The sequence below is a fragment of the Tenebrio molitor genome, chromosome 8 (assembly GCF_963966145.1).
Source record: "Tenebrio molitor chromosome 8, icTenMoli1.1, whole genome shotgun sequence".
Lineage (NCBI taxonomy): Eukaryota > Metazoa > Arthropoda > Insecta > Coleoptera > Tenebrionidae > Tenebrio > Tenebrio molitor.
Window position 1 is genome coordinate 2,673,023 of NC_091053.1, and position 27,166 is coordinate 2,700,188.

The 27,166-nt window shown below is 40.5% G+C and overlaps 1 protein-coding gene across 9 annotated transcripts in view; it reads left to right on the forward strand.

Moving 5' to 3' along the window:
* Window positions 1–27,166, forward strand: part of rols (rolling pebbles) — a 107,786-nt gene that overhangs the window by 64,174 nt on the left and 16,446 nt on the right. For 4 of the 9 annotated variants that reach the window (XM_069056785.1, XM_069056786.1, XM_069056787.1 and 1 more), the window contains one exon: window positions 24,499–24,690. In XM_069056785.1, the coding sequence (XP_068912886.1) occupies window positions 24,499–24,690 (192 nt within the window). Of the gene's footprint in view, window positions 1–326; window positions 445–2,064; window positions 2,251–13,706; window positions 13,760–24,498; window positions 24,691–27,166 lie in introns of those variants that run through there. The other 5 variants (XM_069056791.1, XM_069056788.1, XM_069056789.1 and 2 more) reach the window with 5 other exon arrangements.

The window sequence follows — 27,166 nt, forward strand, 5'->3', positions numbered from 1 at the left end:
GTTTTCCGATTTAGCAATTTGCCAATAATCTTGTCGTAGATAAATTTTCATGTAACATCCATCATGATTAAACACGAAGAAGTAGGCAGCCGACTGTTAACATCTGTTTCCTGTCAACTTGGGTGGACGAAATCCTGATTAATATTTAATTGGACATCACTCTGCTCGCACCTATTCCAAAAATATTTCGTACATTTTTTTACCGTGAACAGTATTTGTTTTGTTTTATCTTATCTTTGCACGAATTTGCGGATTTCCAAGCTGCGCTTCCTAGAAGTCAGTCAGTTTTTTTTTTGGATGATATCGATTCAAAGCTCTAAGAAATCAAATACGAAGCAATAATTAATAAACGGTAGTGATCAAGATGTGACAGTGGTTTGTTTGAAATTTCACCGAAGAAGTTGGCCCGACTGGTTTCTTTTTTTGGGTACTTAATTAATTTTGGTATGTCGTGGAGTAGTGTAATAGCGTTGTAAGATTATGAAAGATGCCTATCTGGGTGTCTCGTAATAAATATTCATAGTAATACAAATATTCATAATGAATGTCTCTCGTATAAAACGCTATTTAAAATAATGGCTTAATGATACGAAACCTTGTTTAGATATTTAGAGACAACATTCTTGTAATTAATACTGGTGGAAAGGACATTTATCCTGTTATTCTTTGTAAATTAAATGGCTAGACCGATGATAAGCCGCCGGTCGGAGTTGTTCCTCGAGGGTCTTTGTCCCCAAGAGGTGTAACGGAAGCTTTTCATTGTTGCATAATAAGAAAGGAAAAAGGGACCTGTATTGCAACAATAGACGACACATTAGTGTCGACGGATTCCAGTGGCACAAGTGATCAACCTTCAAGATGTCTGTCTGCTTCCTTTCCACTACCAGAAACGAACAAGCGAACTATTTTTACATTTTTACGATCACAATAAATTATTTCTGGTTTTTGCTACCGACGAAAAACTGTGGCCTTGGCTCGTTTTTTTATTTATGGAGAGCGATTCAAATTTAACTGGTTCGCACGGTGTACAAGATGGTCCTGGAGATGGGATCACGTGGGAATTGGGTCAGTGGTACCAATGGTTCCACTATTTAGGGACATTCAATTCTCAAAGATTTAGAACAAAGATTCTTTCATTTGGGGAACCACCAAGTCGCAAAGCTTGTAGTGGTCCATCTGAGGCAAAATTTTTGCCACTGGAGCTTTTGCCTTCTGATTTTCACAAGAGAATCAATTGATTTCATTTTTTCCTTCGTTCTGATTTCCTCGTTCATTTTTGATTTGGTTTAGCAAAAAGAAAACGATAATGCATAACACCACACTTTCGTTCACGCATTTTGCAAATTAATTATAAAGCAACGGTTTGTAATCGATAACAATTATGGTAATGTAATGCAATGATACATAATTATTTTTAATGATTTATTGATACAAGTTCTCTCTTAAGTACCGGGTGTTCCCCACATTACGAGCAGATTTTTTATGATTAGAAAAAATCAAAGGAACACATTTTAAAAAATAATTCTCTTTATTGTTGAATCTTCTTCAGTAGCACATCGCAATAGAGAAACAGAAACTATTTTTATAAATAGAAGAAACAGAAGTTTTCTCTTCTTCTAGTTTTTGACAAAACAAAAAAAAATAAGAAATTTCTTGGAAACCAAAATTTTTTGTAGTTGCTTTGTCATTAAATTCCAAAGGAATTCAAGTGTGAAGATAATTTGTGTTAATACCTTCCGTCTTTGTTCCACTGTGCAGAGAAAGCACCCAAACCCTCCGTCATTCAAAGATTACCATCTGCAGCCCGCGTTCCCACCGTAACTTTTACGGCGGCCATAACCCAGTCATTCTTTTCGCGTGGTCGTCACTGCATCTAATTTGGACAAGGTGAATATTTCGTGGCAGTAGAGCAGACTGCGTCTGTGTCATCATAGGTAGGCAAGTGTGACTCATTTAAAAGCGAAATATGTATGCAAGTCCCCTCCAAGTCAACGGAGCTCAGTTCTGGCGCGTCGAGCGTGTTCGCAAAGTTAATTACCGGAATCTTGTGTGGTTTGTCCGCAGCAGCATCGTCGACAATAGCCGTGCCATCATCCCGCATTGTCGTGCGTTGCAGTGCTAAGTCTTGAGGTTGTGCATGTGTAGTTCAGTGCCCTTGCCATGAAACCCGATTGGGAGGACTATTAGCCACGATGACGAGTCAAGTGCACAAGACTAGACCAGGAAGTGGTCTCAGCTTGAGCGTTCTAGGTGAGTCTGTAACCGTTCGCAGAATCCGTGACCTGACCACCGGGTTTCAAAACGCACGACGATGACTCAACGGTTCTTCTTTGGTGGACCATCGGGGGATTTGCATTCGAGTGCGGATTTTTTCGGGATCGCGGGTTTCGCTTTCACTTGGCTTTCGCTTGACGGTCGTAACGGAATAGCACGGTTTTGATCGCGATAAAAAATATACCGATTCGGAGAGATTTATGGGCAGTTGTGATGGAAGTGGTGATAATTGGTGGTCACGGTCTGGTTGGCTGGACCCGCGGTGGTTCAGATTCGGGTCTAAGATTCGGTTTTTTTTTTTGAGTACATATTTTGAGAAGTTAAAAAAATTGATTTACGAGAGCAAATAAAAAATTTTCAGTGAAAGTCAAAAATTGTACTTTTTGCTTCTAAAAAACTGTAACTTGAAGAATTCCGTTACGTAATGATCATTTTCGTCATCATCACCTTGAATATGCAATTTTTTTATCATTTAAAATTAAAGAAACTCGTTTCCAAATTTTTTCAACAGAATTGTATTGCTTTATGATATCTAATCATTCAACGAATATTTGTTCGTAATTTCGATTAAAAGACAAGTTCCTAATAATGGAATAATAATCAAATACCTAAATACCTAATTGTTCTAAAATTAATTTCAAAACAGTCAGAACTACTATCAGAGTTTTTTTTTTTAGTTTTAATCGTGCGAAATTTCAAGAAGATATTTTGTATGTATTGTGAAGGTAAACCACCAAATGTTTGATTCATATTTGTTTACGAAACGTCTAAGTATGCGGAAAAAGTTGCTTTTAAGATCGACAAACTACCATGGCTAGAAAACATGTTGTCATTTTTGACTTGACGTCTTGAATTTCAAAATTTTTGTTTCTTCAGAATGGCAAGCAAAAATATGCGTCTCGCATTTGCGCAAATGTGAAATTAAAAGAAACGAAATGTTTTGTAGGGCGAAGTAATTTCGTCAAGATCCAGATTTGAATCTGATTGAACCTGTGTGGGACAAACTGGACCAACGTGTTCACAAAATGGAATTCGTGAACGTTGACCAGGTCTCTTCAAAATAAGTCTTTTTTCGTTATGTCAGAAGTTAATTAAAGCGATTGTCACAGATGTCTAAGTAAAACTAGGAAAACTGAATTTTGTTATCATTTATTTATAACTTTATCAAAAAGTGTGTAATATAAATATTATTGTAATAAGTGTTTTGAAGGTTAACAGATAAAAATTTGTAGGATCCATATTTGTTTACAAAATTTGTACACACAAGGAAATTTTTTTGTTAATAAATAAATGATCCACCATTTTTAAATTGTGTTAAAACCTTTTGACATTTTTGACTGGACGTCCTACAGCGCTGTCCCTTTCTCTCTTAAAATAATAACCAAAAGAAAAATCTGGCAAATATCTAGTAGTCTGCGCACAATCCAGACTTGAATCTCATTGATATTTTTTGGAACCATACATAGAATGGAATAAAATCGTAAAAAAAATCCACAGCAGTCTTTATCTCTTTTGGTGAAGTTCTACTTCCTCTTTGAAATTTGGCGAGATCATCTTTTTTTCTTTTGTCACTTTGTCTTTCTCCAACATGGCAATCTTCTTGGCAACACTATCAAAATTATAGTTTTCCATGTTGGCTTAAAGTCTTTCTGCTCTTGAGCAATTTCAATTGCCAGAGGAAGATTACTTCTTGCCAACTCTTCAGTATTGAAAAGGGTTTGTTTGTCATTTCTTTTCTTCTTATTCATCTTTTCTTTAATACTTCCTAGAAAACTCTCAACTTTCTATTTACTCACTGGATACCCATCAAAAGAGGTAGTGACGCATTTGAGTGCAGCTTCAGGGTGCACAAATTCAGAATAAGTACGGTAAAAAAAAAGAAAAAATCAAATACTTACATAAAATAAATGAAAATAAAAAAAAATCCAAAAATTTTGAGTTCAAAGATGTGTCAGCTCCTTTAGAATATGATGATTTTTTTAATGGTTTTATGGTTAATCACAGGTATTTCGAAAAAAAAAACCAAATTGATGACGTTAAGGTTTTGTGCATTAGATGATGATGTGGAATCGCCCATATTGAAGTTATCCTTGTTAGGCGAATAGAAAATCCACCATGACATTTTTGATGTGACGTGTTATACCGTCTTAAATACCTTAAAAGCCACAAGTAAATAAGTGGTCTTTCCAAAATCCAGATTTGAATCCAATTGAATTTCTGTGGGACGAGTTGGGCGGACGTGTTGATAAAATGACATTTATGAAAATGAACCGTATCTAGGAGCATCTAGAGATTAACTCGACTCGGTACTTCAAATAATTTTGTGAATTCTGGTGGGGTCAGATCTGGGAAATATGGAGTATATTTCGCCTATATCCCTGTATTTTTGTAGTGTTTCTCGTGGGATATATTTTGTCAATTGTACTCTAATAATAAAAGAGCTTTCTTTATGAAATAACAAGCAAGAATAGACGTAAAATAGCCTATACAGTACCCATTGTAAAATAATATTGGCACTTTACGAGATTATCTGGGCCAACAAAGCCTGAACGCACTGTCACTGTATCGAGAAAAGAACCAAGATAAAGACATTACACAACAACACATTATAAATAGATGATTTCATACAAAATGTTCCAATTTCAACTTCCCAACTTTATCAGTTTGTATAAAATATTTTAATGAAATTGGTAACCTTGCCATGTTGGCACAGGTCAAGTTCCAGTCAATATTTTAACCTTTTCCGAGAATTAATGAATGAATTCTTTATTTTTCTCATGGTCGTCGGCACCACAGAATGCGTCATTTAAATATTTGATCACTTCCCATTCAATTAACTAAATGGGGCAAGATTTTTTCCGTCTCGGCAAACATCAACGACCGTCGCCAATTGTGCAATCATCTAAAATTAGCACCAGTTGAGGATTCGGCAGATCTGAACGTCAAAGAGTAGCGGAAACTCTTCTAGCACCAGTGTCTCATCTTTCCAGAGCACATCTGCTCCGCTTCCAGTTGAAATCCGCCGCTATTGCGGCGGCGAACGTTGTTACACTTCTGTCAAGTATCTGTGCCTATTGCATTCTTCGAAACCCTTATCAGAGATGCCTCATCGAAGTTGTTCAACAAGCAAACCGATTCATTCCCGACAGATACCTCGTCGGTAATATAAAACCTGGGTCTCGTTTCTCGCGCACACACTCGGACATATTTAGTTCTTTGTATGATTTGTGAGTAGTAAAAGTGTTACTTAAAAAACAGGGTAAAATCTAAAAATTTAGTTGGTTTTTCCAAAGTAAACAACCGAAAAAGACCTAAAATCCTTCAAAAACCACCAATTTTTATGCACCCCAAAGGTACTGTTACGATTTAAATCTCGAACGTTCGAGAATCACGTACGATTCTGTGGCGATATCCGGTTCCGCCGAAAAACCCCACGGGAGAGGGGCGAAACTTATAAATGGAGGGAACCAGCGACGATCAGGGGTTGACGGTTCGAGGTTAATGGCGGATTGTTTGGGGCAGTTGGGAGTGTCCGAAGGGGGGTGAAAAGGGCGCTCTTGAGGTGATTTTGTATGATTTTGGGTGATTTTTCGTGTGCCCAATTTTTGGTGGTCTACAGATTTTGGAGTGCACAAAAATTAGTGGTTTTTGAAGGATTTAAAGTCTTTTTCGGTTGTTTACTTTGGAAAAACCATCTGTTTTTTAAGGCGCCAAATATCCTGGTCCAGAAGTAACATTTTACATCCTACTTGAGCTAGACTAGATTTCAGGATTTACACGATTCGGTTGAGCGCTTGAAATTGATTTAGAACGATGGATCTCGAAGAGACGATAAATTTGTGTGGAAAGGGAACGAACGTGCCTGGCCAAGGAGTGGAGAAGATTTCTACGATCTCGTGTTTAATTAATCGTCGATCTGCCTCAGGTTCGACTCGATCGGTGGAGGCGTTAAAAAATCACCTGTTGGATAAATATATTCAATATACAGCCCGGAGCTGTTGTCGTTCTCCTCATAAAAGTATCTTGGCATGGACCTAAAAGCCTGTTGCATCACATAAAAAATGATCAATCTTGACCATGTTATTGTTTCGTGACTGGAAACTAATGGTCATGCAACGAACCGAATGAAAATGTTTGGAAGATTTTGGAAAAGTTCGCTACTCCCCTGTGTGTTGTCTCTTCAGGCCGAAAAATGTGGCACAGCCTTCGTGCGGAACCGATTTCTTCATGACCTTGATACAATAAGAAAAAAATATTTAACGGTTTGTTTTACAGGTATTTAAACACAATTAATGCGCAACGGTCCGACGCGGAAACGCCGCCATGTTTCGGACAAGCGCACCATTGATGACGTTCTCCAGTGTCATTAAGCGCACAAGGTCTAAAATGTCGGTGGATTCGTGTCGGTCGCAATTAAAAAAATTGTTCAGTTTTTATTTTGTTGCGGATCAAGGCCGAATCGGTCGTCCTGTTTTTGCCTCGTTCACTAATTAATTCGTGTTGAAGCTCACCATGTTACACGATTACGATGTGGTTCTACCGGATTTTTTGTCTAGGACTGAAAATGTGGTTTTCGAGTTTTTTTAGTCTTGAGTGTGGTGGAGCTTCAGAAGCTTTCACAGAACGTTGTTATGCAGATACAGACTTTCAAGTAAACATTTAGGACCGAGCGCCGTGGATGTGTGTCAAGCGCACCCGCTTTACAGTCGGGAGGTTCGGGGTTCAAATCCCTGGCCGGAGTGTATAGTTGAAAGAGGTTTTTTTTCAGAGGTTGTCCTCATCTAGTCCCCTATTGGCTCATATGCAACAAGCGAATGTTGCTATAGTTAACCATCCTCTGAAAAGAACACGACTTTGACAGCGTCCCACGCGCGGGGGACTTCTCTTAACAAGGGATTTCTAACCGCGGGTCAAAAAAATAAATAAGATCCATAATTTTTGGTACTTTTTTAATCGTATAAGTGCAAAATCTGAATTTGAGTCGACTGTGTGAATGCGCTCTGTTGTTCACGACGTCTCAGATTGTCACAGTTTTTATAAGACATTGTACCATATCAAATATGCCAAGAAAAATATGAAGCACCGCGATGACACTTTAAAGATTTGTTTATCTCTCGTTGGGCAAAACAGACATCGTGTTTGTGGAGCTGGTAGTAATTAACACTTTTTCGAGCATTCTAATAACGACAATAAGGAAGCCATTTATTTTGTCAGGAAGCCGCTCCAAGTGTCTCGTTTTTTGTCGTCCCTGGAGCGATACCGTCCCGATTTAGACCGTCTTGTTGTTGCAAATCTCGCACAGACGATAATTCACGACCTATTATTGTTCCAGATAAGCAAACATGCATAATGAGGCGATAAGCCGCGATTGTGCATGAATTAATCCGGTTTTTAATCCGCCGATAAGAGTATCGCGTCTCCAGTTCCATCGGAAATCGAAATCCTCGGCGCCTGTCGGCAAAAACCATTCATCAAACCCGATATTTCCACAACGTGCGTGTTTCAACAATATCCCGATAAACGTGTGTTTGTTGTCTACGTTATCTGGCAGTGGTTTGTCGGGTTATCTGCTCCACAAAGATATCACCTCTCATAGACCCAACACAGACTACATGTGTATGATTTTTTTTGAAAAATTTCACTTGCACTTGGGTCACTCACCCCACTGAGCCTCGTTAAAAATAAAAGACAAGGAACGTAAATCCGATGGCGAATAAAAGTGTGTTAAACCATAAAATTTCTTTACAACCCTGTATCACAAAAGGTGTAATTTACGAGGTAAAAGCGAATCGTTTAATGCATTCAAGATGAAGCGCACATTAATTATGCGCTTAACACCTTCAAAGGATTCTGCGTCGATTGGGTCCTTTGAACGGTGTGATTTATCGGATTTTTCGCTTGGTCCAGAGGCAGGCAGGGTGGTCCGGAGGGTCAAGCCGCCCCGGAAAGTTCTTCTCCGGTGATTCCGTCAAAACCGAGTGACTTTGATGTATCACTCGTAATTAAATTCAACTTGTAACTATTAATTATGTTAATTACCGTCGATTTATTAGGACACGGTATTGTGTAAGTCGCTTATTATGAACCGCTCCAATCAATCTCTTTCAGATGGTTTCATCCAAAGGAAATTCAGCCGTGGACAATGACACTAATTTACATATTTACATTCATTTCGTCATAATTTTTCACCGTGATAAATCGACCGCAATTACGTTTTAATCTAGGCCTCGGGTCCGAAGTGACCCATATCGCCGTCACCGATTCCCCCGACGACGCTCGTTTTTCGCCAGACGAGAGGAGTCGCCATTGTGAGACCGTCGAGGCCACCAAGAAGGGTTAAGTGACGGAAGTCGGTAGTAAAAATTGTGTTTGTTTGAATTATTTGGTCGTTTTACAAGTTTACACAGTCAAAATCGGGACAAAAAGTTGGGAACTTATAAACAAAATAAACAATCCAAACATTGATCGCGTCGAGTGTTGACACCCTCCACCCCTCGAAAACGGTCCTCTACAAATAAAGCGACTGAGCGTAATCGGCTTTGCACACATGTTATTTTCGGTGGTCTAGACGGCTAGATTTTTTTATGCAAATAAGCGATTTTTTTTTTCGGAGTGAATCAACGAAAGACTAAAAATAGACGGTAAATTTTAAATTTGACAACAGGTGGTGGAGGCTGTTGTCGTGGTCTCCTCCGGAGCGAAGGTCTGCTTTTGTTGGCGTGGTCGGGCATAATGGACACAAAAACCGAAGGAATGAGCGAACAGGACACCAACACGTGTTTTTCTACGACTGTTAAAATCTATTCTGTATTTGACTGTTTTTACTGAGCGAAACATCTGTTATGGTTGTAGTGGAAAAAGTAAAAAGCGTAAAAGAGTGCTGGTGGTGTGTCATTATTTCACTGGTTTTGTAAATAGATGCCCAGACAGAGTGCGTTGAAAAAGTTGTCTCGCGATCTTGTAGATTTGTGTTTTGATGTTGATTGCTTTTCTAATTGGAGACAGTTGTGGAAAAAGTATTGTATGGAACTGATGCATAGTGTCAGTAGGCGTCAAACCTCCCATTTGTAAAGTAAAAGAACTACTTTACGCACTAGTTGCACTCGCTACCTTCAAAATGACATTTCGCGGTCGCAACAGCTAACCGCGAACGTCGATTTCGCGCACTAGTGCTCTAAAATCATCCAAAAAGCATTCGCCTTTTTGAGCATTCTGAAAATAGTTTGACTTGATAATAATAAAATCTGATGTACAAAACGCCATTTCTGTCATTTGGGTTTTGAAGATTTTGAAAGAGTGAACATAAATCGCTGTTAACTCGATTGACGATTGGCAAATCAGATATAATGTTCGTTTCAAAAAATATTGGATAAACTTCCATGCAAGAAGGCGTATTCGGCACATTCGCGCAAATGAAACACTCGCTCCTTCGTCGCTCGTGCTCCAAATAACGCGCTCATCCGCGAAAACCGAAAAACTAATTTCTCTCTGCTTCTCACTGTTATAATATTATAAGAAAGGTGTACACATAATAAATGTAAGCTGTGCAGAAGAGCTGGATGTTTTTAAATTAATGGATCTCCAACTCTTCGAACAAAATTTTCCAATTCTGCTAAACAGGATTGCGCCCGCACTTCCATTCCCCACCTTGGACCACTCTCATTCACTCCTAATAATTTTTAATGTGAATGCAAGCGCACGTACTCGCCTCCAAACGACCCATTCATAAATAACGTCCCAGTGCCGCATCCCATTTTCTCCCATGTCGCTGCATTAAAGTACTCGAGTCAACACTAATAAAATTGAAATTTTCACGTCGCCCACGTCCATCCGTTCAGTTTGCGTTTAATTCATATCTCGGTGTTGTTCATTCATGACCGGACTCGCAACACGATCCGAGTGAACCCTGTTGGCTTATTTGTTGTATTTATTGCCGTCCCTGCATGTTTTGCAAACGTGTAAACCGAGGAAAAGATCGCCGTGATGGATGAACCTTGAAAAATGATCCTGGCGCAAAACTGGTACCGTGGCCTTTAAACGACACTAATTCCGACGTCCTGGACGCGAGGATTGATTGTTTTGACCCGGCCGCCATTGTCCTCCGAAGACAGTCTTCCTTCCGCGATCGCACGCACGCGCTTCGACTCTTGGTACCTAGAAGTTCCTAATTACGAGAATGAATTCTTGTCGCTTCAGTATTAGTGTTCGATGGTACCGTCGAGAGTTCCTCTGCTTTGTGTTCTTTGTCCCGAGCAACCTGCAGATGCTCGTGGTTTCCAGTTCGCCGGATGTACCGTCATTATCCAGCGCTAGGCAGCCAGTAATTACAGAATATTATTATCGCCGTCCAAGACATATACGGACATACAACACTACTTAGCCAAGACCGGTCGGTCCGCTCTGCCACTTCACAATCGCTATTAGTCCAGCTTTTGTTCATTCATTACTCGCACATGTTTGGCTTTTGGTCGTAACATGCAAGAACACCTCGCCAATCGGCAAATATTTAACGGTCAAACGATCCGAAGGTTAGAACCAGACCTGACCTCAGCGTCTCTCTCTCATTTTTAAAGCACTGGACTTGTTTGCAGACAAACAGAGTTGGTTTGAGCAGGACGGCACGTTTCAGTACTGTTTGTACACTTTTTGTGCAAGCGCAAAATTTTTCACCGAAGTTTCTTCGGCTGGTACCACACGATTTCCCAAGTGCCGAGCCCAGATGTGGTGGTACCTCATGGATGCATAATTAACGGCGCGGTGTGCCCACAAATTCGATTTACATTCGAAGTACCATGAAAGTGATGTTCCAACGGAACGTTTAATTATTTAAGCAAATACGCTGGCATTTGCGGCGACGGCAACGCATTTTGTCACGCTTGGTAGGCAGTTGCATGATATGTGATGTGAAATTAATGTTATTTATGGCAGATGGCTCGATCCTGCTATCTCCAGCTCAGTACCTCGTGCGTGTCCATCCGACAGATCCACCAGAAGAATTATTTAACGTCCCGTCGAGCTTTTGGTCGAGGTACTCTCCCCAGTACCAATTTGGTGATGTCACTTCCGCCCAAATTTCGCAACTTTGGTAAATGTTTGCGGCGGGCAAACCTCACCAAGAGCTGTTTGGTCAGCTGAAAAACAATTTCACGTGGAACTTACCTATCCACTCCGGATTTTTTCACCAGAACTGGTTGGTTTATGTCACAGCTTAATGTCCATGTTTTCGCCATAAAACTTTTCTCCAGTCTACCACCTACGAGGTAGTAAACAATTTTTGCACGGTTTTATTGCCGGTTTAGCCCCAGGAGTACTGGTGTCCCCGTTTGCACTCGCTGCAACAACCCTTCCGCAAGAGGTGCCCTCTGCACCGGAAAGGGCGGGTATCCTGTCACGCGAATTTCAAAAACCGTTATTTCCAACCAAATGACACGCGGGTTTGTGCAAATAACAAGTGAGAGCCAGAAAAAGCCATTAATTGCATCTGCCTCTTCTGGGTCAACTTTGAGAACACACCAAGTCGTGTTACTTGGTAAATGGGGTCATGTGCGCGGTCGCTCGATGGTAGTGTGAACACCCCTGTTTATCTAAGAAGTTTTACGAGGCTTTAATTCAGCAAGCGCACAAAGAGGACGAGCATAGGTCAAGTCATAATTAATTTTTATTGCTAATGTTGAGTATTCTCACCACGGGGACAAAGTTCATTTAATTAATTGAAAGTGCTGAGAGGAAGAGGTTATCGGGAGGTAGGATCGCCTCACGTCTTCTGTTGTTAACCACAACGGACGTATTTGAAATGGTTTTGGTCGACCAGGAGGGATCTTGTGATGGTACTGTCGGGTCCAGGGTGTCGTTAATTGACCTTGCCGGGCTGAGGGCATCTCCAGGTACCAACAACCACTCCCGGTGCCCACTCGTCTCACCCACGGACTACCCACGTTCACACCTGTTAGCCGGCAAGACAGTTACCTCGCCTATCGACTCATTAATACAACTACTGACTTTCGATGTTTAAGATGCGGCACTTAGAGAGACAAATGGAAATTGGATATCCCTTATTTGGTAGTCGGGTACAAAGAAAAAAATCTTTTTAGACAGTAGCATCGTTTATTACGAACGACAGCCGATAACGTCGACGATTGGGAAATTATTCAATAATTCATAACCGAGGGGAGGCCAAGATGGAAGAAGGTTTTTGTGCTGGTCAAATCTCTCGAGGAATGTTAACGTCCAAGTGACCAATTAGTTTGTCCATTGTAATTTTATCATTTGATTTTATTACTATCGGTGATGGATTTATCGTAGGTGTTGCTTTATTTAGAAATAAACACCACTTAAATTCTAAATATAAAACGCTTTATTGGCTGCTGAAAATGTACTTAAATGAATGATTAGCAGCCGAGAGGGTCTTAAAATGCTATCTTCAATCAGTTCTATTTCTGGACGATAAAAAGGGCGGCTTTAATTGATTTTTTTGTCGTCTCGTTTTGTCTCACAATGGGAAAGGTGGCCACAGTTGTACTTCTTCTGTTAACAAGGTGTTTTCGATTTTAACCGCGTCTCCAAGTTCTCCAAAAAAACACGTGAACTAGAAGCCCCACGTAATTGATTATCCACAGGTGAAAAACTCACCTAAGAGTCCCGTAATGCTTACCAGTACATCGTAAATTAATAACTGCAACGGCTCAGAATCCATTAAAACCTGAACTAGCCAACTGGCAGTTTGCACTCGATTATTAACTAAAACAGATTTTTTCCGAACCAGTAAATGCAATAAACGTTTGTTTTGGTCACTTTACCACTTTATTCTGACTAATTGGAACAGAAATTAAACAGACAACTATTTTGCATTGCGTAAGTGTGGCAGGGAACTAGTTTCCCCCGTTGCAGATACTCAATAAGCTGAAACATGGAAAAAATACGAAATACACTGAATCAAATCCTTCGTCACGGACACCTCCTTACTATGGAAACTTCCCTACTGCGGAAACCTCCCTGGAAAAAATCCGAAATACACTCTATCAAATCCTTCGTCACGGACACCTCCCTACTGCGGAAACCTCCCTACTGCACACACCTACCTACTGCGGAGACCTCCATTTCGCGGACAAAACGTTTTCCCCTTTACTGTTGGTATCGCGAAGCTTTCGCCGGGTAAAAAATGTATGACTTTTGTTGTTGTCAACTGGTACAAGCAGTAACGAGAAAGTAGCAGTGTTATTTGTAATGAATTTTTGATTTAGTGTTGTGGGGGGTCACCCAGAGAAGATCCCATTTTAAATCTATGGTAATCAGGTCTTGCCCACGGTTCAAGTGCACCATAAACCCCCCGTCGTTTTATGGCGGCCATTTAAAATAACTGGACCATTCGAGAGCCATTTAATTTTATGGTATTTTTAAAATCCTCATTTAATTTCATTATTTTTTTGTTGCAGGTATGTGGACATTAATAACAAAAACTCGTAATAACGCTACATCCTCCTAATGGGTGAGTCGATCTGGTAGTTTTTCATTTAAGTCCGAAAACAAACCTGATGTTAATTTCAATTTTCACATTACATAAATTATTTTAATTCGGGCGTGTGGGACGTTCGTTCGTTAGTTGAAAACTTGATAAAAATACTCGTATATCCAATTACGAGGCGCGGAAATCGTTGGGCAATAAACTCCGGGCAATTGAGATTTGTTTTGTTTGGGTAAAAAGCACGAGCAATTATCGACGAATTTTTTGGCACGACCGGGGAACTACAAAGAACCAACCGGAAAATTGATCGTGCATATCGTACCAACATCGAAATGATAATAAAAATTAATGACCCGAAACAAGAGTTGTGCGCTTTCAGTACCCACAGGTACACAAATAAAGCCGATTTACAACTTCATCGCATCAGGCGGTTTTATTTCGTATAAAAGTGGAGAAATAAATTGTCTTCTCGTGACCCGAGAGGTGGCGGTGCGTTGGGAAGAGTTCGTGGGGAAATTTGTATTCATCACTTTCAACAAGAAATTTCAATTACAATAAAGTGTACGAAGTGGAAGGAGAAGCCGTCACGTACGGCGTCATTGAAAAATGATGCGCTTCATTAGGGACAGGTTCGAGAGAAGAAGAATGGCGCGATTTTTAAACGGCGGATTTCCGGTCGTGTCCGCAACGGTCGACCAATCGATACTTTGGTTGGTCATAAATTTCTTCGAGTGTCTGTTTTCCGGTTGAAAAATTGTAAAAAATCGCCGAGTCGTAAAAGATTCATTATCCAGTTAACAAGCAACCAGTTAATAAGATAGACAATTTTGATTAACCGACGTAATAAATATAATAAAATTATAAGCCACGAAAATCCTGCCGTCATTTTTTGTCGATTTTCACATTCACGTGATTTACGACCGGTGATTGGCCCACATGCTCCCAGTCAAAACTCCCCGTTTCACACGTGCCTGCGACACGTGCACACCCGAGATAATTTTTTTTGGGGGGGCATCTGCGGCACCCCTGCAGACCACTTTTTTTGGTGGTGTTGAAAGGGAGCGATGGGGGATTTATTAATAAAGTACCAGACAGCAGTACCACTAATAAACCATCAAAATTGCGCAATAAATCCGCACCGGAACACAAAGGCGCCATTATTGTTGCAGAAAGACAAATAAATAGTCCCTGGAGTGAGTATTGTGACTTCGCGATATCGTGGTACTGATAAATTGGGATTGTCTTTTTTTTTTGTGTGGCGTCCTTTAACGGCGCGCTGCACTTGTGCACTGTTACGGTCTGGTGGTTTGGCGATTTCAATGAAATTATTAATCCGGAAAAAATTGGTCGAATGAGCTTTCGGGTACAAAATGACCGACATTTTCGTGCTGTGGTTTTTGTCGGAGATGATTTGGGTAATTTCGAGCTGGGTACTTAATTGCGTATTGAAAGTGGGCCCAAATTGTCGCTCCGGTGGTCACGGCTTGCATTCCGACGCTCCGGGTCACTTCCTTTTGCTGCAGATTGAAAAAATCGTCGGTGCGGTCAAATCCAGTTCCCAACTTCCTCCCAAGCTGACTTATCCTGTCTTCTTCTATGCTCCGTAGAGCTACTCCTTATGCCGTCTCACACTCCAAACTTTTTTATGCTTTTCCACAGATTCTTGTACTTGGAGGTTCTCAAACTTGATAGTTCGAACATGCAAACATCGATTAGATCTCTTCCAAAGAGTTCTTAAACATATTCTTCGATTCTTCTTCCTTTCTAACAAAGTTTCTGCTACGTAGTTTTTACAGAAAAGCACCAGGGAAGGGTAGAAAACCAGAGAACTTCATCTTACTGACACCACTTTGTTGTGACAAACAGTTCTCTTCTTTCTTTTGGTCTTGGCTGTTTTCTTTGCTCCGGTGGCCACATTCAGCAAGTCAAGAAGTTTTCTTCTCTTCTGCTGCATTTTTGTAATGGTGGAACAGGAAGATTATCTTTGTGACATGGCGAACCACCAAACGAGGGCACCCTGACCTCGATAATCCGTTCACTCGGGCGAACCTCGTCCATCACAGTCACCTGCATTGGCTGCTGCCTCACCTCCTGGGGCTCGGGGCCACGGCAGCGCCAAGCTGACTGCTGCGATCAGCGCAGATTCAAATGTTAGAAGTTAATAGTTCATCGGCGTCACGATCCCCATTGTTTGCGGTTCTTCGGGAGGATGACGAATGGAATAAGTAGCCCACGGTTTCGACACTTTTCGGCGAGGGTCTCCGACGTACCGGTGTGTAAGGTCACGAGAAGAACGTGGGTGATGACCGACAGTGAATTCCTCACGAACCGTTTTTGAGGGAATCGTCCGATCGCGTTCGTTTATGGATTGTCGATTTTTTTCCTTCTCGTGCGTTGTTGAAACGATGTTCGTCTTCGTTTCATCTGTCAGAAACGAAAAAGGAATACCATTCGTTTATTCCGGTTAATAGCGGCGGCGTCTTCGTGAAGCGTTGGCGGAATATCAATTTGATACATCTCTGTACGTAGCCTGCAAACATAACAAATTGATTTCGGATTACCGCCGCGCACACCACTTCTAATTATTTTAATTGGATAATGGAAACGCGAAACCTAACTATTATTTACTCCGTTTTAGTCGTAATTGTGATAATGACTTTCCCATAGAGACGAGCCGCTCATTATCGGACGTTCTAAATTGTTGGAAGACTGAAAAACTAGCCAACACCAGACTAGTGAACGTGGAAAAAAGGGTCGGCTTCGTTGCTTGCTCATTGTTCGGTGTTCTTCTTTCCGGCCGAAGAAGCGGCCCTAATGAAACAATGTGAGAGGAGGGCGTTGACACGGTTTCCCGCCAAAAAAAGTCAAAGACGATCACGAATCTGTCAACGGTACGAGGTAATTGTGCTTCAGACTTTGACCCCACATTTGAAACAAGGCCTTGGAAGTTTTTTCGGCGGTTCGAAGATGTAGAAAAGATCCAAGGACCAAGCTAGAAGTGTCATCAGAGAAATAAGATGCTTTGATGGTGTTTGTAGCAATTTTCAAGTGCTCCTGCAAATTTTACGGGACGGCGCCAATTTGGCGCCATCTCGAATATCACTTAAACTGGATGGCGCTGCACTAGCGACATTCGTATGAATATGTGAAGATCTCCAAAATAATTGTCAAGATGATGCTACCAGTGGTACTACAGTCAATAGTCCAATTTTTTTTTTTTTTCAAGAAATTTTCTTTTCTTTCTTCTTGGTCATTTTTATACTTCTCTTGTCTACTTTGTCAACACAATATTCTTTTTGCATTTTCTGTTCCTTTTTCTTGTTCTATTTACGCTTCATCTGACATCATATTTACTACTCTCGTATTGTGTAAATAAAGAGATTAAGTGGTGCCAACATAAAATATATTTAGTGACAATAATAATAATTTACAAAAATTTTATGTGGTGGAAACATACGAAGCAGCGACCTCACCAGCAAAGGTCGCAAATAATTTTAAACAATTTTTAACATATTCAAATTTTATTAGTACATCAATTTTACAGCCGTCTTCGTAATTTAACGTTTACAGTTTTTTCCTCCTCCGAGAGCAAATATTGTCGATCTGAAGAGTCCTTAACCTCGCCAGTTGGCGTAAACACTTAAATTTGAACAATTTTTTTTCGCTCCTTCCTCACGAACATTTACACAAATTACGCCGTCTCCAAAACACCATGTGGCCATATTTAATTAATTGTAAACGTTTTGTCACCGTGAATCATCGCCTCAATTAATTTTGACAATGACATCACGAACGTTTTCGTCTCTTAATTCCGTTATGCAAATTAACAGTTTTCACTCGAATTTGGGACATCCTGCAGACGTTTTTCCGGCTTTCTGTCGGATTTTTGACAGTCTGATGCCCCCAAGCGATCATCTGGAAATAAATTGGCTTCGACGTCGAGACAAGAGTCGAAACTGTGATTTCCGGCACGCATATTGGGACACGGTTAATTGGAAGATCGTCACGCACCAATGGTTAAACGAGGATGCGTCGATCGGCATCACCACGCCAGCGCGCCGACCGGATTTGATCACAGGCGAAAAGCCAAGGGTCGGTGTCACCTGTACAAGTAATTGCGCGTTAGAAGCCGTCTCTATTACCACGGCTCGCTAATGGCATACGCGCGGCACTTAATTGTTGCCTTTTATGTGAAGACTCTGCCGACAAAAAAAATCCACGTTATTAAATCACTGCTTGTGATCATTTCGTGCAATTAAGCCTTTCAGAAATGCGTACCGGTCGAGGTTATGACCCCATAAATTCTCATTTTACTACGTATTTCCCATGATTTATCGTGTCGCCTTCCAGACGAATGTTATCCGGTGGACTTTTGTCAAATAATGCGAAACGCGCGGCAGGGGGCGCCAGGCACTCGGTACCTTTCACCGGGGCGATAGAAGAGGACCCGGGACGGATCTCTGAGGCACTCCGCCCCACATGGATCAATTTTAGTGCCTTTCCGTGGTCGTGCACATTAATTCAATTGTGCATTCTGAAATTTGGCGGTGTGGCCGCAACCGCACCGACGCGCCAGTTACAATCTGTGGGAAAGATTTCGAGATTAGAGGGTCCACCCACGGTTCCCCATGGGACCCTCTCATGCGTGTCCCAGATGAGGCAATGAGTCTGATTAGTGCGGTCCATGATTGATCGGGTTGATTCAACAAATGAAGAGGTTTGGTGCGTCTCCAACAGAGCGAAACAATGACCACGGCGAAAATTGATCGTTATTAAAATTTTGTCATTGAGATGTTGGTGTCGCAACAGTTTCTTATCTCAAGATCGGGTGTAGGATTGCGATTTAAATAGTTATTGGAATAAGTAACTATTTTGGGCGTAGGTGGGTCGCCGATTTTTATTCGAATCTGAAGTGGCTTCGGTCAAAATCCGAGGACATCATCATTCATGGATGCGAGCTTTTGGTCGAGTGTTTTCGTGATGCAATCATCGACTTTTACTGGTCTTCCGGAGTGTTGGAGATGGCCGCCGATAAAAAACCATTTGCATACCAAATGCTAATTAAATAAGCAGTTTCTACATGATTCCGTTAGAATGCAACCGTTTTATTACCGATTTTGAAATCGTAAATCACTAGAGGTGTTGGTCTCACCGTTCGAGCCACAAATCAGACGTTGCGAAAGATTAAGACAACGTGGAAAACTTGGAAGGTTTAGATAGTCTCCATGCCTTCCAGCTGCTGTTCAGGTTTTTAGTTGTTTTGTCTGTAGAGACAATTCTTCCACATGAAGTAGTACCTCAAAAGCTTCAAAGAAACCTGAAGGTATTCGCTTAGAACGTCTTTTAGACGACACTCAAGATCTTTACTTGAATCCAACCATTTCTGGTAATGCCAGGTGTTCTAAACCTTCGGATTGCAAAATCTCGCCATCAGGAGCCAAGAGTACGAAATCTGTACCAAAAATGTGCGTTGATTTTTTTCCGTGTGTCTTGTCTTGCATTCTGCTAATGTGTAGATCTTGATTTCTCCATCCCATAATCTAGATCTTCACTCTTTCCATTTTTGCATACTCTGGAACCTCCTTTTTATCTTTACTTTTTCTTTCAGAATCTCTATCTCTTTACCACCTCCACCATCACGTCTCTTAGGAGCTGAGTCTCATAAATTGAATTTTAGAGCGTTTTAGCAAATTGCTTTAATAAAACGTTATGACTTAATCACTGGGAATTTTATTTTGCCCCAAAATAAACCGCACCTAAATTGAGTGATAATGTGCGACTCAGGTCGTAAATTATCTTTAACTGCAACATTTAAGCAGCCATCAAAATGTCAAGACTGATATCTTGCCTGAAATCCACTCCTAATTAGTCAACAGTGAATAATTTTTGAAGCAATAAATTGTTCCGGCACCGATGGAAAACAGAAAGATAAAAATGATGGCTAATAAAAGATGGTACAGCAAAGGAATGTGCAACAAGCTGGGTTAGAACTGGTGCGAGATTAAACGCAGGTTTCGTTTTGAATTATGAGCATAACCTTGTTACTGACCTGGGTCATTTTCATTTTCACATGACCTACGCAACCTTCGCGTTTTTAAGATGGAGCCAAGAATGACGTAATAAAATTTATTGTTATGCAGCGAGTATTGTTGTGTAGGAAACGACTTCAAAAACAATGTACAGGAAGATTTCTCAAGAGACCAGTCTACATTTTGACTTGCAGTGGATTTTTTTGATTGAGTGGAACACCCTTGGAACAGATTGGTTGTTACAATTTTGTTCTTTGATGGACACTAATTGAAGGTTATCTCAGTCGGAAAGATCTTGGACAGTTTGAAAAAAAATCTGTCCGCGAGTGATTGATTGATACGAATTTTAACGCACAAGGCCGTTACAATTAAATATCAACGGATTCGATTGGTTGGATTTTCAACAAGTTGAATCTATTTAATTAAGGAAGTTTCCCAAGCAGAAAAACAATGTTACTACACCTGTGCACAAAACCATTATGCAAATTGATGACTAATTTGGCCACAATTATTATAAATAAATTCGCAGTTTTGTCCATTTTAAGTGGCTCATTATACCGACCAACTAGCATATAAATATTATGACACTCGGTACCAATTAGAACCCAAAGAACCGACTTAATTGTAAATTAGTATGAAATCCTTAATACTGTATCTGCGCAATGACGTTGTGTCGTTGACACAGACTTGATTTTATGTATGCAATGCACCTTAATAGCTCTTAATCTCAATAAAACATGTGTTTTATCAAACGCAGGTGTTCGCATTAATATGCAGATTATTTTATAAACAAGTAGCGCTTTAAATCTCTCGTGAGGTTTCAGTCCACCAAGAAGCCTTAGGTTCTGGTACCACCGAGATCTGAAAGACCAAAAATTGGACGTCACGCAATCCATCGACTCGGAGATATCGAAAGTCACTCTTTCTGCGACCCCTTGATGACCTTTCGACACGAATTAATTAAACTCGCCCATTTTAATTATCGAGTGTAGTCAGCGCTTTGGATTACTATGTCAATGAAATTGAAAGCTATTGATTTAGTGATTGTTTCTTTATATGGCGCGGAATTGTTATTTTATCATCATGGAGAGTTATTGCAAGTGCATCAATGGGAATTTTTCCTCGAGGGGAAGCTCTTTCGCTTTAATGAAACAGAAACGTGATACATTTGCTGGATAGTACCAGTTGCGTAAATACGATGATGATGATGTGAGAATGGAACGGTTGTTGGTGGAGGCTCTGGGCGTAGAAAACAGCTTTCGTTTTGATTTTTGAGGATCCAAGGAGCACTTTCACGCCAAAGGGTCAAAACATTTTTCGACCGACGCACCAAACTCCTCCCTGGTTTGCAATGGTGCTTAAAAATTGTGCACTAAATGAAAGTAACGAGCGCGGGCGCCGTGGATGTGTGTCAAGCGCGCCCGGTTTACAATCGGGAGGTTCGGGGTTCGAATCCCTGGCCGGACTGTTGTTGGAAAAGGTTTTTTTCAAAGGTTTTCCTCTCTGGTCCTGTGGACATCTCCACTAGGAAGCAAATACTGCCACAGAGTGACCAGACTAGATTTTGACATTGTCCCACCCTTCATGAAGGGTCTCTACCGAAGGGTCTTCTAGTCCTCTCAAGTCATAACAGAGTCCAGTGTTTTTTTTTGAGTAACTAGGTTTCTTTTGTTTCTTGTAACTTCACAACATTTTTATCTCCGTAACACAGATTTTAAGAATTCTGGAAATTTTTATGTGTCTGTTTTTATTGTTGCTTTGTCCCTTTCTGTTTGCAAAGTCTGAAAAAATATTTATTCAAACAGAACGTCCGACTACTTAGAATTCAAGCCACTGCAGCAATTAAGATTGTATTTACACTCCGTCTGCACGAATACTAAATAGTTCACAAGGTAAAGGACTTCACAACACACACCTGTGAACTGTATTTCATTTAAAAATTCTGCCATTTAGGTTAGACACTTCACCCGAAGAATTCTAAGAAACAATTGATAATGTAGTGGCTTTAAATGCCACATTCTTGTAAGCTTTAATATTATTAAACTTCGAACGTAATTTATAGCATCCTGTGGCATGTTTCCTCTAGAAAGGATAATAATTACAATTACAAAGTGATTTATTTTCTAGGAGTCCAAAGGGAGAAATAAATCTAATTTATTGATGTGTAACGTAATATATACATCTCCTGGCATATCAGGACTTGGAAAATACCTAACAAAGGGTCACGACAAACGTTTAACCTGGTTTTCGCTAATTAAATTTCCTCAATAAAACGGTTCAGTCGAACGGATTGAGTTAATAATCCGTGCAACGACACAATCGCTTCGACTCCACAGGTACAATACCTTCTGGAGTCCCCCAACTGCACTCTGGGTAAATGGTTCAAGGTCTGATGGTTGGAGAGATTGTTTTTGGCGCGCGAATCATCTCCGTTACGGTTTTTGCAACCGCAGCAGTTACAAAAACGGTGTCAGACGTCCGAAACGATTATCCAAAATTTCGAAATCGATTGTGGTCTGGTGTGCAAGTCATCGGCCAATTACGTTTTTGCGTCCACGTGAAAATTTGAAATTAGTAGGGCAGTGAAAGTTGTCGCGGTTGGCAACACTGCACCGCGCCACAGAAAGAAAGAAGAACCAGCGATGTGATTTGTTGCAAATGAATTCGTTCGTTACAATCAGGACAACAGCAGCACGCTAATCCTCAATTTACCTCCTCGCGCTCACAATAAGACTGATTTAAAGTTGGTCTCAGTGGGGAGATTATCGAGGGCCTTGGTGCATTAACGAGTGCACTTTATTGTGACTTGCGTTTTTATAATCGTATTATATAAGGTGCATCTACGTGCGTGTATTAAAGGGTGTCCGTAATTGTCGAGGCGGCATTAAGTTCCGAGCCGCGGTAATTATTTTCGGATTATTGTCTCAGGAATGGTAATTTAGGATCTAATCTGTCTTCGTCGAGTCCAGACACACCGCAAGATCGGAGGCCAACCGAAGGAAAGTTGCCGGTGCGTTATCGATTCCGAACGGCATTCTTACACACAAAATACCTTGCACGGCTCAAGAAACCATACAATATCGATTCTCTTCGGGGCAAGCCAGCGCAAGTTCACTGGGTGATTATGCAAATCAATCGGCGGTGACCGCAACTTGTAAAACTTGGGCGCCTCGTCGCTGCAGCGTAATTACAAAGAAGACGAATGGTTAATTGCGTTTCCCTCGACGTGGTCTCGTTATAGAAAGCGTGTCGAATCTTCTGCGGCCATACCTTTTCGGTGGGTTTTCGAGGTTGTACCGTCGAGGAGTTAACGCCCCAGAAAGGCGATTTCCGCATAATGCGCCGCGCGGTTTTACCATCGGGAGGGAATTAATCTCCGGAGAGACGAAAAGGAAACGCAGTTCAAGCGTATCAAACTGACCGTTCCGAGATTACCGTAATCAAGAATTTATTGAAAATTTAGTTGACATAAATTCAACATTACAAAAGCACTTAACATAATATATTGCCGTTTTTAAGCACTTTTAGCTTTAAATACCAACCGTGTTCCGTGGCGGTAATTAATTGCGACTTTTTTTCGATTTTTTCCTTTGGGAAAGACTGAAAGTACCGTGCGTCGGATAAAGGTACTTAATTATAATAATGCGCTTTTGATGTTCCTTGAACCAATAACCTTTCCTCTTATTTATTGCGGCTGCGTTCGTTCTAAACTGTGCGTTTAATGTCGAAAATGACATTCTTTTATCTGTTCGTCATATACCTGTCAGGGTGTTTCGCAACGTCTCGTACCCACTTTTCTCGGCCATTTTTCGTTACGTAAATGATAAAGGGCACCACCGCACACCAAGCAAACGCGTCTCGGTGTCTGTGAACTTTTATGGTTTCTTATCTGTGCGGAACATCTTAATTAAAATGACTATCGACGATCTGACGATTTTTACACGGTACGCACATATGGCAAGCTTTGCATAATGCACTGCCGACACCGGCTCTATCTGCCCTGACTCCAACGGTAAACCCCACTAATTACACTAATCTCAAACCCAACATTTATCCGTTCGCAATTAACTCCGCATTGTGTTAATTGTGTACGAAGGAAGACTTCTGGACGCACTTGCAACACCACAACGGCTCTTCCCATTCAGAGTCGTTAGGCAAGACTGTAATTAGCGCTGCTTCTGGTCTTTGACAGCGACGGGGTCCCGTTATGGAAGGGGCCACAAGGGTCACTGTCGGGACCACGTCGATTTCACAAAAACTCTGAGGAAAAAAATACTGAAAAGTTTTTAAAATGTCTTGACTTCTCCAGCTTTGACCACGTTTCCTACAGCTGCCTTTGCTATTTGGTAACCGATACCACCCTTGCAAAGAAGCTTATAGTTTTAACAAGAAATTGTATGTTATTTGCTTCCGACCCATTGCTATCCGCGCACTACTACATTTACATTAATTGTCGCCGACTGAACCCATCTAATCACAAGTGGTACCATTGATAAATAAGAAAAGATAGATTGTTGTTTACGCGTTCCTCCTTCGAGTCCGTCCGTTTTAACGAAACGTTCTCGATTAATCTTCGATTATTCACGAAAGCGGCGTACTCCGACAGGTGAGAATAATGTTTTTATCGGGTCCCGAGCGGCTAACGGAACCCTTTTATTACGTCGAAATGAACGGCTATAATAATTCCAGGTCGGTGTTTATTGGCCATATCTGACCGATTGAATTTTATTGCAGATCTGGCAGCCATCAGGAGGCTACTGGATACAGAGAACACTGCAGGGACCTGTCCGAGTTGTGAGATGCCATTCGATAAGGGCAAGAAGAGAAGACTCATCGATAACTGCGGACATGAGAGATGCTACTCTTGCATGTTTACCAATGAGAGTTGTCCCGTGTGCAGCTCCGACGGTCCGGTCATCCAACACGGTAAGGTCTCCTCCGGAGGCTCCAATCTTCAATTTGGTCTTGCACATAAATTCACACTCTGCTCACGCAGTTCTAAATCACCTAGGATGTGTCTACTAGCTAAACAGAAAATATTGTCATTTCTTAAAACTTTTCTTTAGCGTTATTGCTTTTTTTTGCTCTACGTTACATGTTGCTCTATTTCACTTCACGTTGCTCTATTTCACTTTCCGTTGCTCGATTTTGCTTCACTTTTCTTTAGTCTTGTTCTTCTTTCACATCACTTTGGTCCATTTTGCTTTCCGGTGCTTTATTTTACTTCACGATTCTCTATTTTACTTCACGTTGCTCGATTTCACTTCACGTTGCTGTATTTTGCTTTCCGTTTATCTATTTTAGTTTCCGTTGCTGTAGTCTACACTTCACGTTGGTCTTTTTTACTTCACGTTGGTCTTTTTTACTTCATGTTGGTCTTTTTTACTTCACGTTGGTCCTTTTTACTTCACGTTGGTCGATTTCACTTCACGTTGCTCGATTTCACTTCACGTTGCTCGATTTCACTTCACGTTGCTCGATTTCACTTCACGTTGCTCGATTTCACTTCACGTTGCTCTATTTCACTTCACGTTGCTCTATTTCACTTCACGTTGCTCTATTTTGTTTTCCGTTGCTGTAATGTACTTTACGTTGTTCTATTTTGCCTTCCGTTGATCTATTTTGCCTTCCGTTGATCTATTTTACTTTCCGTTGCTGTAGTCTACTTTATGTTGCTCTATATTTTACTTCACGTTGCTCTATTGCTCTATTTCACTTCACGTTACATTTCCGTTAACTTTACGTTGCTCTGTTTTACTACTATAGTCAACTTAACGTTGCTCTATTTTGATTTCCGGTGATTTATTTGGTTTTCAATGCTCTATTTTGCTTTCCGTTGTTCAATTTTGCTTTCCGCTCTATTTCACTTTCCGTTAGTCGATTTTTCTTCACTTTTCTTAACTGTTATCACACTTTGCTCTTGTTTTACTTCAATTGGTCTATTTTACTCGCGTTGGTCTATTTCACTACACGTTGCTCTATTTCACTCCACGTTGCTGTATTTTGCTTTCCGTTTACTTTACGTTGCTCTGTTTTACTAGTGTAGTCTACTTTACGTTGCTCTATTTTGCTTTCCGTTAATTTGTTTGCTTTCCGTTGCTGTATTGTGCTTTCCGTTGCTCTATTTTACTGTACGTTGCTCTATTTTACTGTACATTGTTCTATTTTACTTTTCGTTGCTCTAGTCTACTTTATGTTGTTCTATATACTACTATCGTCTACTTCACGTTGCTCTATTTTGCTTTCCGTTGATTCATTTGTTTTCCATTGCTCTATTTTGCTTTCCCTTCTATTTCACTTCACATTGCTCTATTTCACATTCCGTTGATTTATTTGGTTTCCATTGCTCTATTTTGCTTTCCGTTCTATTTTACTTCACATTACTCTATTTCACTTCCCGTTGCTCGATTTTTCTTCACTTTTCTTTACTGTTATCACACCTTGCTCTTCTTTTATTTCAATTGGTCTATTTTGATTTCACGTTGGCCTATTTTACTTCACGTTGGTTTATTTTACTTCACGTTGGTCTGTTTTACTTCACGTTGATCTGTTTTACTTCACGTTTGTCTATTTTACTCGCGTTGGTCTGTTTCACTTCACGTTGCTCTATTTCACTCCACGTTGCTGTATTTTGCTTTCCGTTTACTTTACGTTGCTCTGTTTTACTAGTGTGGTCTACTTTACGTTGCTCTATTTTGCTTTCCGTTAATTTGTTTGGTTTCCATTGCTCTATTTTGTTTTCCGTTGCAGTACTTTGCTTTCCGTTTTTCTATTTTGCTCTACGTTGCTCTATTTTACTTTCCGTTGCTCTATTTTGCTTTCCGTTGCTATAATGTACTTTACGTTGCTCTATTTTGCCTTCCGTTGATCTATTTTAGTTTCCGTTGCTGTAGTCTACTCTATGTTGCTCTATTGCCTTATTTCACGTCACGTTGCTTTTCCGTTAACTTTACGTTGCTCTGTTTTACTACTATAGTCTACTTCACGTTGCTCTATTTTGCTTTCCGTTGCTCTATTTTGCTTTCCGTTCTATTTTACTTCACGTTCGTTACTCTATTTCACTTTCCGTTGCTCAATTTTTCTTCACTTTTCTTTACGGTATCACACCTTGCTCTTCCTTTTACTTCAATTGGTCTATTTTGCTTTCACGTTGCTCTATTTTACTTTACATGGTCTATTTTACTTCAGGTTGGTCTATTTTACTTCAGGTTGGTCTATTTTACTTGACGTTGGTATATTTTACTTGACGTTGGTATATTTTACTTCATGTTGGTCTATTTCACTTCACGTTGCTCTATTTAGCTTTACGTTGATCTATTTTGCTTTCCGTTTACTCTACATCGCTCTGTTTTACTACTGTAGTCTACTTTACGTTGCTCCATTTTTCTTTCCGTTAATTTGT